Source organism: Symphalangus syndactylus, chromosome 3 (genome assembly GCF_028878055.3).
Source record: "Symphalangus syndactylus isolate Jambi chromosome 3, NHGRI_mSymSyn1-v2.1_pri, whole genome shotgun sequence".
NCBI lineage: Eukaryota > Metazoa > Chordata > Mammalia > Primates > Hylobatidae > Symphalangus > Symphalangus syndactylus.
This window is the reverse complement of record NC_072425.2, coordinates 15,975,925-15,988,729: the sequence shown is the minus strand read 5'-3', so window position 1 is coordinate 15,988,729 and position 12,805 is coordinate 15,975,925. Positions and strand designations below refer to the sequence as shown.

General features: G+C 57.6%; 2 protein-coding genes across 6 annotated transcripts; one reads left to right on the top strand and one right to left on the bottom strand.

The window, feature by feature from the left end:
• Window positions 1-4,077, top strand: ENDOG (endonuclease G). Its single transcript, XM_055270828.2, has 3 exons — window positions 1-757; window positions 2,316-2,425; window positions 3,727-4,077. The coding sequence occupies exons 1-3, from the start codon at window positions 254-256 to the stop codon at window positions 4,007-4,009; spliced, it is 897 nt and encodes a 298-aa protein (XP_055126803.1). The 5' UTR covers window positions 1-253; the 3' UTR covers window positions 4,010-4,077.
• Window positions 3,469-11,443, bottom strand: SPOUT1 (SPOUT domain containing methyltransferase 1). 5 transcript variants are annotated; one of them, XM_055270820.2, is made up of 13 exons: window positions 11,241-11,443; window positions 10,616-10,661; window positions 10,241-10,366; window positions 8,544-8,703; window positions 8,054-8,143; window positions 7,898-7,947; window positions 7,534-7,664; window positions 6,493-6,565; window positions 6,288-6,386; window positions 5,468-5,570; window positions 5,145-5,292; window positions 4,518-4,761; window positions 3,469-4,229 (listed from the first exon to the last, which is right to left on the bottom strand). In XM_055270820.2, exons 1-13 carry the CDS (start codon window positions 11,364-11,366, stop codon window positions 4,132-4,134), a joined length of 1,494 nt encoding a protein of 497 aa, XP_055126795.1. In that variant the 5' UTR covers window positions 11,367-11,443; the 3' UTR covers window positions 3,469-4,131. The 5 variants fall into 5 exon arrangements, with proteins under 5 accessions (XP_055126795.1, XP_055126794.1, XP_063491939.1 ...); XM_055270819.2 differs by having other exon boundaries at window positions 6,288-6,404; window positions 11,241-11,435; XM_063635869.1 differs by lacking the exon at window positions 11,241-11,443 and adding an exon at window positions 11,096-11,219 and having other exon boundaries at window positions 6,288-6,404.
• Between the last annotated feature and the right edge of the window lie 1,362 nt (window positions 11,444-12,805).

Here is a 12,805-nt window from a genome sequence, read left to right as displayed (position 1 = left end):
GCGAGCTGAGGCGACGGTGCCACGCCCCTCATGCCGGTATCTTAAATGCGCAAAGAAAGGGCGCCGGGGACACCTGGTTGGGCTCTGCAGCTCCCTTCTGGGTTCCGAGGCCCAAGCCCTTGGGAGCATTTGTGAGTGGAAGGGAGGTCACGCCATCGTCCGCGGCCCCAGCAGCCCAGTGCCCTCACTGGATCCTGCGACGCGGCTCCTTTAAGAGCCTCGTGGGTCGCCCGCCGTAGGTCACTCCCCGGCCATGCGGGCGCTGCGGGCCGGCCTGACCCTGGCGTTGGGCGCGGGGCTGGGTGCGGCCGCCGAGGGCTGGCGGCGGCGGGAGGACTCGCGGGCGGCGCCGCGGCTGCTGGACCGGCTGCCCGTGCTGCCCGTGGCGGCGGCCGCCGAGTTGCCCCCTGTGCCCGGGGGACCGATGGGCCGCGGCCCGGGCGAGCTGACCAAGTACGGGCTGCCGGGGCTGGCGCAGCTTAAGAGCCGCGAGTCGTACGTGCTGTGCTATGACCCGCGCACCCGCGGCGCGCTCTGGGTGGTGGAGCAGCTGCGACCCGAGCGTCTCCGCGGCGACGGCGACCGGCGCGAGTGCGACTTCCGCGAGGACGACTCGGTGCACGCGTACCACCGTGCCACCAACGCCGACTACCGCGGCAGTGGCTTCGACCGCGGCCACCTGGCCGCCGCCGCCAACCACCGCTGGAGCCAGAAGGCCATGGACGACACGTTCTACCTGAGCAACGTCGCGCCCCAGGTAGAGCCCGTGCCCCGGGCCGGTCGCGGAATGCGGGGCCGGCGCCTGGCCTCGCGGGGCCTCGGTTTGTTCCTCTGCAGAACAGGGCAGCTGCCCAACGCGCCCCGGGTCAGGCATCGCAGTGACATCCCGTGGCGGGAGGGAGGAGCACTGGGCTCCAGGCACAGGCTCTGCAGGCCCACCAGGGCTTGAGCTTCAACTGCGAACCCTGGGCACCTCCCTGAGCGTCGCTTTCCTCGTCTAAAAAATGGGGATAATACCGTTATTCACCTTCCTCCTGCGGTAGTGATGAGGCGCTGAGGCTCACAGAGGCAAAGTGATGGGCACAGTGTCACACAGCAGAAGAAGGCAGGCTGTCTGTTGTAGAACCGCAGCGCCCAACCTATTGGGCACCAGGGTGCGGTTTCGTGGAAGACAGTTTTTCCACGGCTTGGTGGGTGAGGGCGGGTTTCAGGATAATTCAAGTGCGTTACATTTATTATACACTTTATTTCTATTATTATTACATTGTAATATATAGTGAAATATGCAACTCACAGTAATATAGGATCCGTGGGAGCCCTGACCTTGTTTTCCTGCAACTAGACAGTCCTATCTGGAGGTGATGGGCGACAATGACAGATCAGGCATTAGGTTTTCAAAAGGAGCGCGCAACCTCCTCACATGCGCAGTTCACCATAGGGTTCCAGCTCCTATGAGAATCTCCAGCCGCCGCTGATCTGACAGGAGGCGGAGCTCAGGCTGCCGTGCGATCAATGTGGGGTGGCTGTAAATACAGATGAAGCTTCCCTTGCTCGCCTGCTGCTCACCTCCTGCTGTGTGGCCCGGTTCTGGTACCGGTCTGTGGCCCAGGGGTTGGGGACCCCTCGTCTATAAAACCCTGAGCCTCCAGACATTGTCCTACCCTGCCTGCCTTCGGGCAGTTTCGAGGCAGACACCTGGCCCACGATCAGGTTGTTAGTGCCAGGCACTGTGCACTGGGCCAACCACCCTCTCAGCCTGTTCCTAACAGGTCCTGGCACCAAAGGATGGAGACTGCCATGGGGCTCTGGGTGGAGCCCATGGGGCACCAACCTCTGACCCAGCTTCCTCCCGGAACACAGCCCCCTATCCACTTTCCATTGTCTGAGGCCTGGAGAGCTCAGGATGGAGGCCAATTCATGACATTCCCCGCTAGGCTCTTCCTGTGGCTCAGACTGGGAAAACGAACGGGTTGGTAGTTGGAAGGGCTGGTCTTCCCATGAGCCCCTGGGTGGGGCTGGGACAGGCCTCAGTCCTTCTCTCTGAAAGGTGAAGGCATGCTCCTTCCTTCATTCAACTCTTGGGAGCTGAGAAAAGAGTGACACCTGGGCTGTGGGAGGGACAGAGGGTGGTCCTAGCACTCTATCAGCCCTGGGTTTCAGGGAGTGACTTTCCTTCCTTGAGCCTCAGTTTCCTCATGCTTGTCTCTCACTGGATATCTCTGCGCGTGTCTATCCCCTCAGGGCCTGGGGCAGCCCTCTGATAGAGGAGGAAGGGTCCCAGCCACAGTCCTGCTAAGCCCTCCCTCTCCTACCAGGTGCCCCACCTCAACCAGAATGCCTGGAACAACCTGGAGAAATACAGCCGCAGCTTGACCCGCAGCTACCAAAACGTCTATGTCTGCACAGGGCCACTCTTCCTGCCCAGGTAAGGTGGAAACCAGGGGGCGGCAGAACCTCTCACTCACCCGAGGCCCCTACTGCCACTCACAGGGCCAGGCTTGCCCTAGGCTCTGGGTCAATACCAGTTCCCTACTCATCTGGTTTCTTGGCAAGCCTGTCAGCTTCCCTGCCTCGGGTCCCCTTTCCACTTCCACAGCCAAAGACCTGTTGGGTACTCCTGACCATCTCTCCTCTGCCCATGGGCAGCAGCAGGCCCTGAATCTGCCCCCGCTTCTCCCTGCTGTCACCTCTTGGCATGCCCACCCAATGTTGTTCTGCCCATATGGAACCCCCTGCAGGTCTGCGGTGCACCAAGCTCTCCCGCCTTCCCCCTGCAGGTCCCCGGTGCACGGAGCTCTCCCACCTTCCCCCTGCAGGTCCCCAGTGCACGGAGCTCTCCCGCCTTCCCCCTGCAGGTCCACGGTGCACCACGCTCTCCCGCCTTCAGTCTCTGCTCTGCTTGGAGCACTCCCCTCCACCCTTCTCGGGAGTTTAAACCTAGATCTGCCTGACCCAGGGCCTCCACTCTTGCTCCTGTGCAGCCCTGCCTCTCAGCTGGAAGCAACTGAGCACCTCTGGGTGTGCTCCGTGGTTTTTCTGGCCTGCAGAGGGCTGGGACAGGTCGAGGCTGAGCACTCTGGAATCCACAGGCTCGGGATGGAGTCCAGGCCTCATCACCTAGTTCCTTGGTGCTGTGGGCAAATGACCTGTGTCCCCCCCTGCAAAACCTGTGACCTCTTGGTTGATGTCACATGCTTCCCCAGGGCCTGGCCCATGGTAAGGGCTCAGCACAGGCTGGCCAAGGCAGTGGTTGGGGCACTGATCAAATTTCATTAGCAGGTGCCTCCTAGGGCCCTGTGCAAGGAGACTCTGCTGAGGGGGAAGCCCCCGTCTGGTGTCCCGGCACCTGTGCTGGTGCTGGGATGTCACCTGTCATGGTCCTTGCCCATTTGGTGCTCACCTCTGTGGGGAGAGATGGACAGTCATTAAGTCTCCCCTCAGACGAATGTGAATATTCAGAAGGCTCAATTCTTCTAGCAGCATTTATTGTCGCCCACTCTGCCTGACCCAGTGTTGGGCATAAGGAAAACAGAGGGAAAGAGTTAACCACCCTGGAGAGAGTTCCAGCCTCAAGGAGGAGCCAGGCAGGCTACAGAAGTCTCACAGTGAGGGAGTGGTCCTGCAGGTTGACAGAAGTTAGAGGACAGATCAGGGAAGGCTCCCTGGAAGAGGTGGCCTTGGCTTCATCCAGGCCCCCTGCCCACGTGTGCCTGGGTCTGCCCACAGGACAGAGGCTGATGGGAAATCCTACGTAAAGTACCAGGTCATTGGCAAGAACCACGTGGCAGTGCCCACACACTTCTTCAAGGTGCTGATCCTGGAGGCAGCAGGTGGGCAAACTGAGCTCCGCTCCTACGTGATGCCCAACGCACCTGTGGATGAGGCCATCCCACTGGAGCGCTTCCTGGTGCCCATCGAGAGCGTCGAGCGGGCTTCGGGGCTGCTCTTTGTGCCAAACATCCTGGCGCGGGCAGGCAGCCTCAAGGCCATCACAGCGGGTAGTAAGTGAGGGTGGAGCCCAGCGAGACTGGGTGTGTGCAGGCCGGGCGTATTAAAGGTGGTAACTTTTGGAGACAAGTCTGGTGGTGTCCGTCCCAAGTGACCTGCAGAGCCCCTGGTTTCACTGCTGCTTCACTGCTGTCCTGGGCCCCTTAGAACTTTCAGGTGTGCTGGGCACCCGCCTGGGTGAGGCCAGGCTGCAGGGCGGCCAGGGAGATGAGGATGGCTTCCTGGAAGAGAAGTGTGGCAGTGGGCTGGGGCCTGGGAGGCTAGCGGGTGTCCCCGCTCCCAGCCTGTCTTCAGTGCCTGGCTGCCCAAGACCCGGCCCACTGGGGTCCCCTGTCCTTAGCAGGGCCTGGTGAGGTTAACGACAGACCCAGTTTCACACTGCACACTTGCCACCTAGAGGACTACACAGCCTGCTCCTCAGGCTCCTCTTCTGTAAAATGGGGGCGAAGGTAACAATGCCCACCTCCCAGGGCCAGGGGAGGGCAAGGAGAGGGGCAAGAAGTTCTCACCCCTCATGCAGGGGTTGAAAGGGTGGGAGCCAGGGTTCTTGCTGGGGGGTGTAGCTGTCAGGCTCAGACTGCTTGGCTTGGGCAAGGCTGTAGGGATGGGTAGACAGGGCTGTCGGCCCTGTGAGATTGATGGGTGTACCAGCCTTCCCAGCAGACTTCCCGAAGCACAGCGTCCTATGCCTGACTCCAAAAGTGGGTACGCAGGTTCCATGAGGCCCAGGACGAAGGCTCCAGCTGCACGTGGCTTCCCCCGTGGGACAGATGCAAGTGAGACCCCAAGGGGAGAGCTGCTGTGCCCACCGTGGTCACACACAAGGAAGTGGCAGAACCAGGGCCCTGGGAGATCACTGAGCGCACAGCTAAGGAAGCAGAGGCCCGGAGCAGGGGTGGACAGGGCCCCCTGGGTCACCCAGTCTGGGAGCACAGGACGGGCACTAGCACCCATGGTTGACTCCCAGCTACACTCATGTCCCATCGCTGTGGCAAGAGGCCAAGAGGGGATGAGAGGATCACCTCCAGACAAGGCAGCCATGGGCAAGGGTGGGTGACAGGGCAAGAGTAGCACCCGCCCCTTGGACAGATCCCAAGGCCCCAGCGGCTGGCGGTCGGGGAGGCAGGTGGGCTCACCTCTGTGCGGATGGTACGGCTACCCTGGCCAGGACAGGTATTGACGTACAGGTCAAAGAGGACACTGGGTTCAGCCACCTCCAGGTTGGGGTCAGCATCCACTCCAGCTTCCAGACCCTGGAGGCCCCCGAACACCACAAGAGCATGCCTGGCACATGTAAGGGGGTCACTTGAGTGGTCATCAAGGCCCCGGCCAGCACAGCGCCCAGACCTCAGTCCCTCCCCACCCCAGACAGCAGGGGCCCATCTGTGCAGCTTCACCCACCAGGCAGGTTCCTGGCCACATTCCTCCTGACCTGGCCCTGGCCCCAGGAGGTACACACCTGAAGTTGGGAAGCTGGGCAGAGGCCACATCTGAGCCGCGCTCTGACGTCCCGATGGTCAGGTCATACCCATCCTGGAAGGGGGCCTCAGCAAACACAGCACCTGGGGGTGGGGCCAGCTCAGTGCAGGTCCTGCTCCCCACAAGCCACAGCTCCGGGTATTATGTGTGTGTGTACTGAGGCAGGGGTGGGTGGGAAGAGCTCTCTCAGTGTGTGTGTGTACTAAGGTAGGGGTGGGTGGGAAGAGCTCTCTCAGTGTGTGTGTGTACTAAGGTAGGGGTGGGTGGGTAGAGCTCTCTCGGTGTGTGTGCACTAAGGTAGGGGTGGGTGGGTAGAGCTCTCTCAGTGTGTGTGTGTACTAAGGTAGGGGTGGGTGGGTAGAGCTCTCTCGGTGTGTGTGCACTGAGGCAGGGGTGGGTGTGTACCGAGCAGGGGTGGGTAGAGCTGTTGCTGGGAAGTCAAGGACTGAGCAGGGCAGACACCAAGCCTGTGCTTGGCTGGGGAACAGGGCAGAGACTGGATAGGAAGAGGCACCAAGAGCATGAAGTGGGCCTCTGACATCTCTGGCCCTTTTGCCTCCATTCCCAACCCTACAGAAACATTATTGATCAATAATGATACTTTTGCTCAGCAGTCCTTAACAGCATTCCAGGCAGTGCATCCAGGGAGAACAAGGCCCAGAGAAGGGAAAGCACTTGCCCAAGGACACACAGCAAGTTGACAGGACCAAAACCTTGGTCTGATATTTGGGTCAGGCAAGGCTCCCAGCAACCTCCCAGAGGGATGGATGGATATTCAGAGAAGTCAACGCTGTCCTTACTGAGGCAGGAAGCCAGTCGGACGGTGTAGCCCCAGTAGAGACCAGCTTTGGTGCGAGGGTCCTGCGATGACACCACTTTGCCACGGTAGGTCTTGCATTCTGGAGGGGTGACAGAGTCTGTAAAGATGGGGTGAGGAATGGAAGCAGGTGGCTGAACCCTGGAGCTCATCAGCCCAACCCAGGGGTTGAGGAACCTTCCAGATACCTGGGAGCTGCTGCTGGTTCAGTCGCACGGTCACCCGAAGCCCGGGCTCCAGGTTCTTGTCAATCTTCACCTCCTGGGGAGAAGCCAGAAGAAATGGGTGCCATTCCTCTCAAGCTCAGCAGGGGCCACGGCTCTTCCAGATGCCGCCGGGGGAGCCCCGGGGCTGGCAAGGGACCAAGGGGTCCAGGTCAACCTGCCACCCTCCACCCCTGGCACTGGCTGAACCTGCTCACAAGAGATCATTTGTGCAAAACACAGGTCACTGGCCAAACATGCACCTTTGGGGCGCTCATGGCACGGGGCAGAAGTAGACGAAACCCAGTTTTCTACATTTTGGTAGCTCTGCCACTTTTTTTTTTTTTTTTTTTTTTTGAGATGGAGTCTGGCTCTGTCACCCAGGCTGCAATGCAGTGGCGCGATCTCAGCTCACTGCAACTTCTGTCTGCTGGGTTCAAGCGAATCTCCTGCCTCAGCCTCCCGTGTAGCTGGGATTACAGACGCGCGCCACCACGCCTGGCTTATTTTTGTACTTTTAGTAGAGACAGGGTTTCACCATATTGGCCAGGTTGGTCTCAAACTCCTGACCTCAAATGATCCACCTGCCTCAGCCTCCCAAAGTGCTGGGATTACAGGCGTGAGCTACTGCGCCCGTGTTGTGCTTTCTGATGGGAGGGGACTCCACACGTCAAGGTTTCTGCCTCTGATTTGAGGAGACTTGAGGGTAAAGAGACGGCGAATTAATGCCCTCATCCCAGCTTGGCTCTGTGCCACACGGGAGCAGCTCCAGAGTGACTTTCGACTCGTTTCTGCAGGGTTTTGTTTGGAGCATGAGGACTGTCTTCTGTTGATTTGCTTTTTAAGCAACAGTAAGTTCATTCTGGCTTTACCTATTGAGCCCCATTTTGCACAATTCTCTGGCCTAAATTTGCATCAGTGAGGGATTTCGGGCAGGTCCAGGGCTCCCCGCAACATCCATCTGCTTGCCCTCCATTGCCAGGGTGTGTCCTGGAGGTGTGTCCTAGCCCACCTTTCTGTTCCTACCTTTTTCATGCCACAGTTGACAAAGGAGCCGTGGCCTGGCCGGGTGGGCCGATCCACCACGATACCCTCTCGGAACTCGGATTCCTCGTCCTGACGCATGTGGTGGGGGCTGTCCAGGGGGTTCAGGAGCCCTGTGGAGGCAGGGCTGGGAGGAGTCTGGGAAGTGCTAGGGCACACAGGGTGCAGTGGAGACTCTGGAGCAGAGTCCCGGCTCTGCCACAGACCTGTGTCTTGGCATCAGGCACAGGTCTTGCTCTCCCAGGCCTGCTTTCCCACCTGGACAGTGCAGGGTAGGAATGGGTGGTCTCAGTGTCTGTGAAATGATCCAGGGGAAATGGGGGGGGGCAGGCCCACACAGCGTTACCTGCAAACTGTAGATCCTGGTGCTTGGGGAAGAATGCCTTCCTCAGGTACCTAGGAAAGAATGCTGACCTCGGCATATTCCCAGGGGAAGCCGCCTCCTACCTGGCTTCCACTTTGACACACCCCTCCCTCATGCTCAGGGGAGTGACCCCCTTACTGCGGACACTCCAGGTACTGCAGGATCCGGGCCAGCTGTATGCACGCCTGCCCCTTCTTCCCAACTCCTGTGAATTCCCCCTCCACAGTCCTGGAGAGAGAGAGATGGGGGCTCAGGATCCAGCTGTGGCCCTTCAAGAGCTCCTGTCTACAAGTGCATGCCTAGAATCCCAGCTACTCAGGAGGCTACGGTGGGAGGATCATCTGAGCGCAGAAAGTAGAGGCTGCAGTGAGCCATGACCATGCCACTGCATGCACTCCAGCCTGGGTGACAGCTGAGATACGGGTTTAGGCCTTCTGGCTCCCAATCCCACCTCTGCAGTCATCACCCTCACCTGGCAACTCTACCCACTAAGGATTACAGAGGGAGTATTTCAGGCAGGGCATGAGGGAAGAGCTAGGCATATGGACAGGGGCAGGGTGAAGCCTCGGCCCATCCCGGCAGCCCCTCCCTCTCCCTGAGCCCTGCACCCTGTGGGATGGCCCCTTACTTGGCATCCTGGCCCTCCTCATCAAACACCACGATCTCATCCACACAGAAGATGGCACAGGCTCTGGCAATCTGACCGGCCAAGTAGGTGCGAAGCTCCGGCGACTGAGCATTGTCCAGGATAGAGCCCGGCAGGGCTACGCTCAGTGTGTAGGGCCGCCCTGAGCACGGGAGGGATGTTCTCAGCCAGCCTGAGAGGCAAGGGCCCCCCACCTTCCTCTCGCTTCCTCTGTCCCCAGCACCCATGGTTTGAGAATTTCCCAAGTGGGAGGAATTTTGAGATGAGCAAAATAGATCCACCTCCCCTCTCTGGGCCTCAGTCTCCCAGGAGGAAAATGGACCCAACAATCTCCACGGCTCCTCTGAGCAGGGCAAACCACTGGGCAAGGCTGTGGAGCGGTTAGTAGCAATGGCCTAAGTTCACATCCTGGCTCTCCCACTTACTGCCTCAGTTCTCCAGCTATCAAATGAAGATAAAATGAAAGCTGATATCTAATAAGGCTTTAGTGTGTGCACATTAACCCGATAGCCATTAACCTGATCCCTAGTGAGGATACTGCCATTATCCCCATTTATAGACCGGGAGCCTTCAGCCCCGGGAAGTCAAATACACAGCCCAAGGTCACACAAAAGGTGGCTCATGCCTGTAATCCCAGCACTCTGGGAGGCCAAGGCGGGCGGATCACCCGAGGTCAGGAGTTCAAGACCAGCCTGGCCAACATGGCGAAACCCCGTCTCTACTAAAAATACAAAAATTTGCCGGGCATGGTGGCGCATGCCTATAATCCCAGCTACTCTGGAGGCTGGGGCAGGAGAATGGATTGAACTGGGAGGTGGAGATTGCAGTGAGCCGAGATCGAGCCACTGCACTCAACAACAGAACGAGACTGTGTCTCAAAAACAAACAAAAAAGCCCAAGAAGCACATAGATAACATGGTTTCACTGTTGTAACGTATCTGTACTTTGCTACACAAGGATAAGTAGATAGAATTGTTTGGACAAGCTTTTGCTACAATGTTTGCTGGGATTGTTCCTTTCTTCTTTGTAGTTTTCTGTCGTTTTTATTATGAAATCAAAACAAATGAAAAATGAAATTAAAGCACACAGAAAATGCTCGATAAAAAAGTAAAAAAATCAGGAAGATCATGAAGTTATAGAGGTCTAAGTTAAGAGATACGAGGCTTGGGCCGGGCACGGTGGCTCACGCCTGTAATCCCAGCACTTTGGGAGGCTGAAGTGGGTGGATCACCTGAGTTCAGGGGTTCGAGACCAGCCTGGCCAACGTGGTGCAACCACGTCTCTACTAAAAATACGAAAATTAGCCAGGTGTGGTGGCGCACGCCTGTAATCCCAACTACTCGGGGGGCCGAGGGAGGAAAATTGCTTGAACTTGGGCAGTGGAGGTTGCAGTGAGCAGAGATGGTGCCATTGCACTCCAGCCTGGGCAACAGAGCAAGACTCCACCTCAAAAAAAAAAAGAGAAGGCTTACCTTCCATAGGCTTGAAATTTACCTAAGCAGGAGGTCAGAACTCAGTTTGCTGGCTCCCTCCCTCTCTGGGCCTCACTTTCTCCATCAGGACAAGATGTTTGGACCTACTGGTCTGTAAAGGCCCTTTCAGATAAGACGTGTCTGCTCTGCCTGCGGGACAACTACTGTGGGCCACAACCTGTGGCCCTCCCCAAGACGCTAGCTCACCGCGGTCCTCCTTCTCTGCCGCTGCCTCCTCCTCTTCCTGGCGCTTTGCCTGTTCCTCCTGTGCCCGCTGCCGCTCCAGTTTTTTCATCAGCTTGAGATCCTTCCATTTCTTTTTCTCCTCTTTCTCTGGATAAAAGAACATCCTAATTGGCCGAGGAGATAGTTCCCACTCATTGGGTCAGCCTGGACTCTGGAGAGCTGCTGGGTGAGCAGCCAGAGGGCAGCAAGGGAGCCTCCCCAGGGCTCGCGGCCCCTGCCTCCCCACTTTGGGTGCTGCAGGACCCAGAGGGAACAAAGCTGGTGTCTTTCCCCAGGGTTTGACTGAGCACTGGTGGAGTGGCCTATGGGAAGATACTCTTACCCACCCTTACTTACTCTGTTGCTTCCATTTTCGCCACTCAATCCTTTGGCCGTGTTCACCCTGGAGAAGGAGTGATAAGAGAATTATGAGCGTGAGGCTGATGGTCACACCTGGAGGGGGTCTGTTTGCTGTACCATAGCCAGCCCCTCCAACACGGGGCGGCAAGGAAGCCAAGGAACCTCTGCGAACTGCTGCCCCAGAAAGCGGCAGGAGGGCAGGGACCCGCTGTATCCCCAACGCCTGGGACCCAGCCTGGCACACAGAAAGCACTCAAGAAACTGTCGAATGAGTTCCCACAGAACAGAAGAGGAAATTGAGGCTCAGGGGACAGGACTGCCCACAGTCGCCCTGGAAGTTAGAAGACATAAGCCACGAAAGGGCTCCGGATTCAGGATTGCGAGCAGGGTCCCGCCTCCGCAATCCAGCGGAGGCCAGGGAGCCGCAGTGGGTTCCGGAGAGGACACGGGCGCTGTTCCCATCCTGCTGAGACTCACGCGGCACCTTCGGGGGTTTCCGGCCTGAGATCAGCGGGAAGCAGGCAGCAGGAGGCGCGGCCCGGCCCCGGCGAAGGCCCGCACGCCACTGGTTCTCACGCGTCCACCATGCTGCTCTGCGCAGGGTCCCGCCGCCCGCACTTACCGGGCCGCAGGGCCGCTTCCTCCCGCGCTCCGCCATGTTCCGCACACACCGTCGGTCACGCCTCTGCCAATGAGACTCGCCTCTTCCGGCCACACCTCCCTTAAGCTGTCCAATCGGAGAGCCCATGCCGATGGCTGCAGGAGCACGCGGGCTGGTGTAGGTCGGGCGGAATAGGTGTCCAAATGGGCGGCATCGCGGGTACTGTGCTGAATTTTGGATGGCTCGGAGCCCCCTTCTGAGTTGGGACAAATACAACACTCAGACTTCTGAGTAGTTTACTTGTTTTAAAAAAAATTTTTTTGAGACAGGTTCTCGCTATGTTGCCGAGGCTGGAGTGCAGTGGAGCGATTCTAGCTCACTGCAGCCTTGAGCTCCTGGGCTCAAAGGATCCTCCCATCTTAGCCTCCCGAGTAGCTGCAACCACAGGTGCGCAGCACCACGCCTAGCTCCTGGAAGGCTTTATACACGGGGACCCTGGGGCCTTGAGCAGCAGTGTGATTCAGAGCTGAAAATGAGATAATTTACTCCAGGTTTCTTATAGATTCGTTCATGTACTTTGTTTTTTTTTTTGAGGCAGAGTCTCGATTCATTGCCCAGGCTGGAGTGCAGTGGCGCAATCTCGGCTCACTGCAACCTCCACCTCCTGGGTTCGAGCAATTCTCCCGCCTCAGCCTTTCAAGTAGCTGGGATTACAGGAGCGTGCCACCATGCCCAGCTAATTTTTTTGTGTGTTTTCAGTAGAGATGGTGTTGATGTTGATGTTGGCCCCGTGTTGGCCAGCCTGGTTGAACTCCTGACCGTAAGTGATCCTCCAGCCTCAGCCTCCCAAAGGGCTGGGATTACAGGCGTGAGCCACCGCACCCAGCCTTTTTTTTTTTTTTTTTTTTTTTTTTTTTTTCTGAGACAGAGTTTCGCTCTTGTTGCCCAGGCTGGAGTGCAATGGCTCGATCTCGGCTCACAGAAACCTCCGACTCCTGGGTTCAAGCGATCCTCCTGCCTCGGCCTCCTGAGTAGCTGGGATTACAGGCATGCGCCACCACGCCTGGCTAATTTTGTATTTTTAGTAGAGACAGAGTTTCTCTATGTTGGTCAGGCTGGTCTTGAACTCTTGACCTCAGGTGATCTGCCCACCTCGGCTTCCCAAAGTGCTGGGATTACAGGCATGAGCCACCACACCCGGCCTCTTTCTCTTTTAATTAACAGACTATATTAATTGGGACTACAAATGTGAGCCACCATGCCCGACTAATTTTTATTTTTTTTCTTTTTGTACAGATAGTGTCTCACTATGTTGCCAGGGCTGGTCTCAGACTCCAGGGTTCAAGGAGTCCTCCCAACTTGGCTTCCCAAAGGGCTGAGATTACAGACGTGAGCCATTAATGCCTTTTATTTTTTGAGATCTAGTCTCACTCTGTTGCTCAGGCTGAAGTGCAGTGGCATGATCTCGGCTCACTGCAACCTCTGCCTCCCAGGTTCAATCAATTCTCCTGCCTCAAGCTCCCAAGTAGCTGGGATTACAGGCACTTGCCAAGCCCGGCTAATTTTTATATTTTTAGTAGAGACAG

Coding starts and splice junctions, on each gene's coding strand:
- ENDOG (XM_055270828.2), top strand. CDS start 254: ATGCGGGCGCTGCGGGCCGGCCTGACCCTGGCGTTGGGCGCGGGGCTG. Junction 758..2,315: donor TGAGCAACGTCGCGCCCCAG/GTAGAGCCCGTG, acceptor CTCTCCTACCAG/GTGCCCCACCTCAACCAGAA. Junction 2,426..3,726: donor GGGCCACTCTTCCTGCCCAG/GTAAGGTGGAAA, acceptor GTCTGCCCACAG/GACAGAGGCTGATGGGAAAT.
- SPOUT1 (XM_055270819.2), bottom strand. CDS start 11,366: ATGGGCTCTCCGATTGGACAGCTTAAGGGAGGTGTGGCCGGAAGAGGC. Junction 8,704..10,240: donor GGCAGAGAAGGAGGACCGCG/GTGAGCTAGCGT, acceptor TCCCGTGCTCAG/GGCGGCCCTACACACTGAGC. Junction 8,144..8,543: donor GAGGAGGGCCAGGATGCCAA/GTAAGGGGCCAT, acceptor CTCTCTCTCCAG/GACTGTGGAGGGGGAATTCA.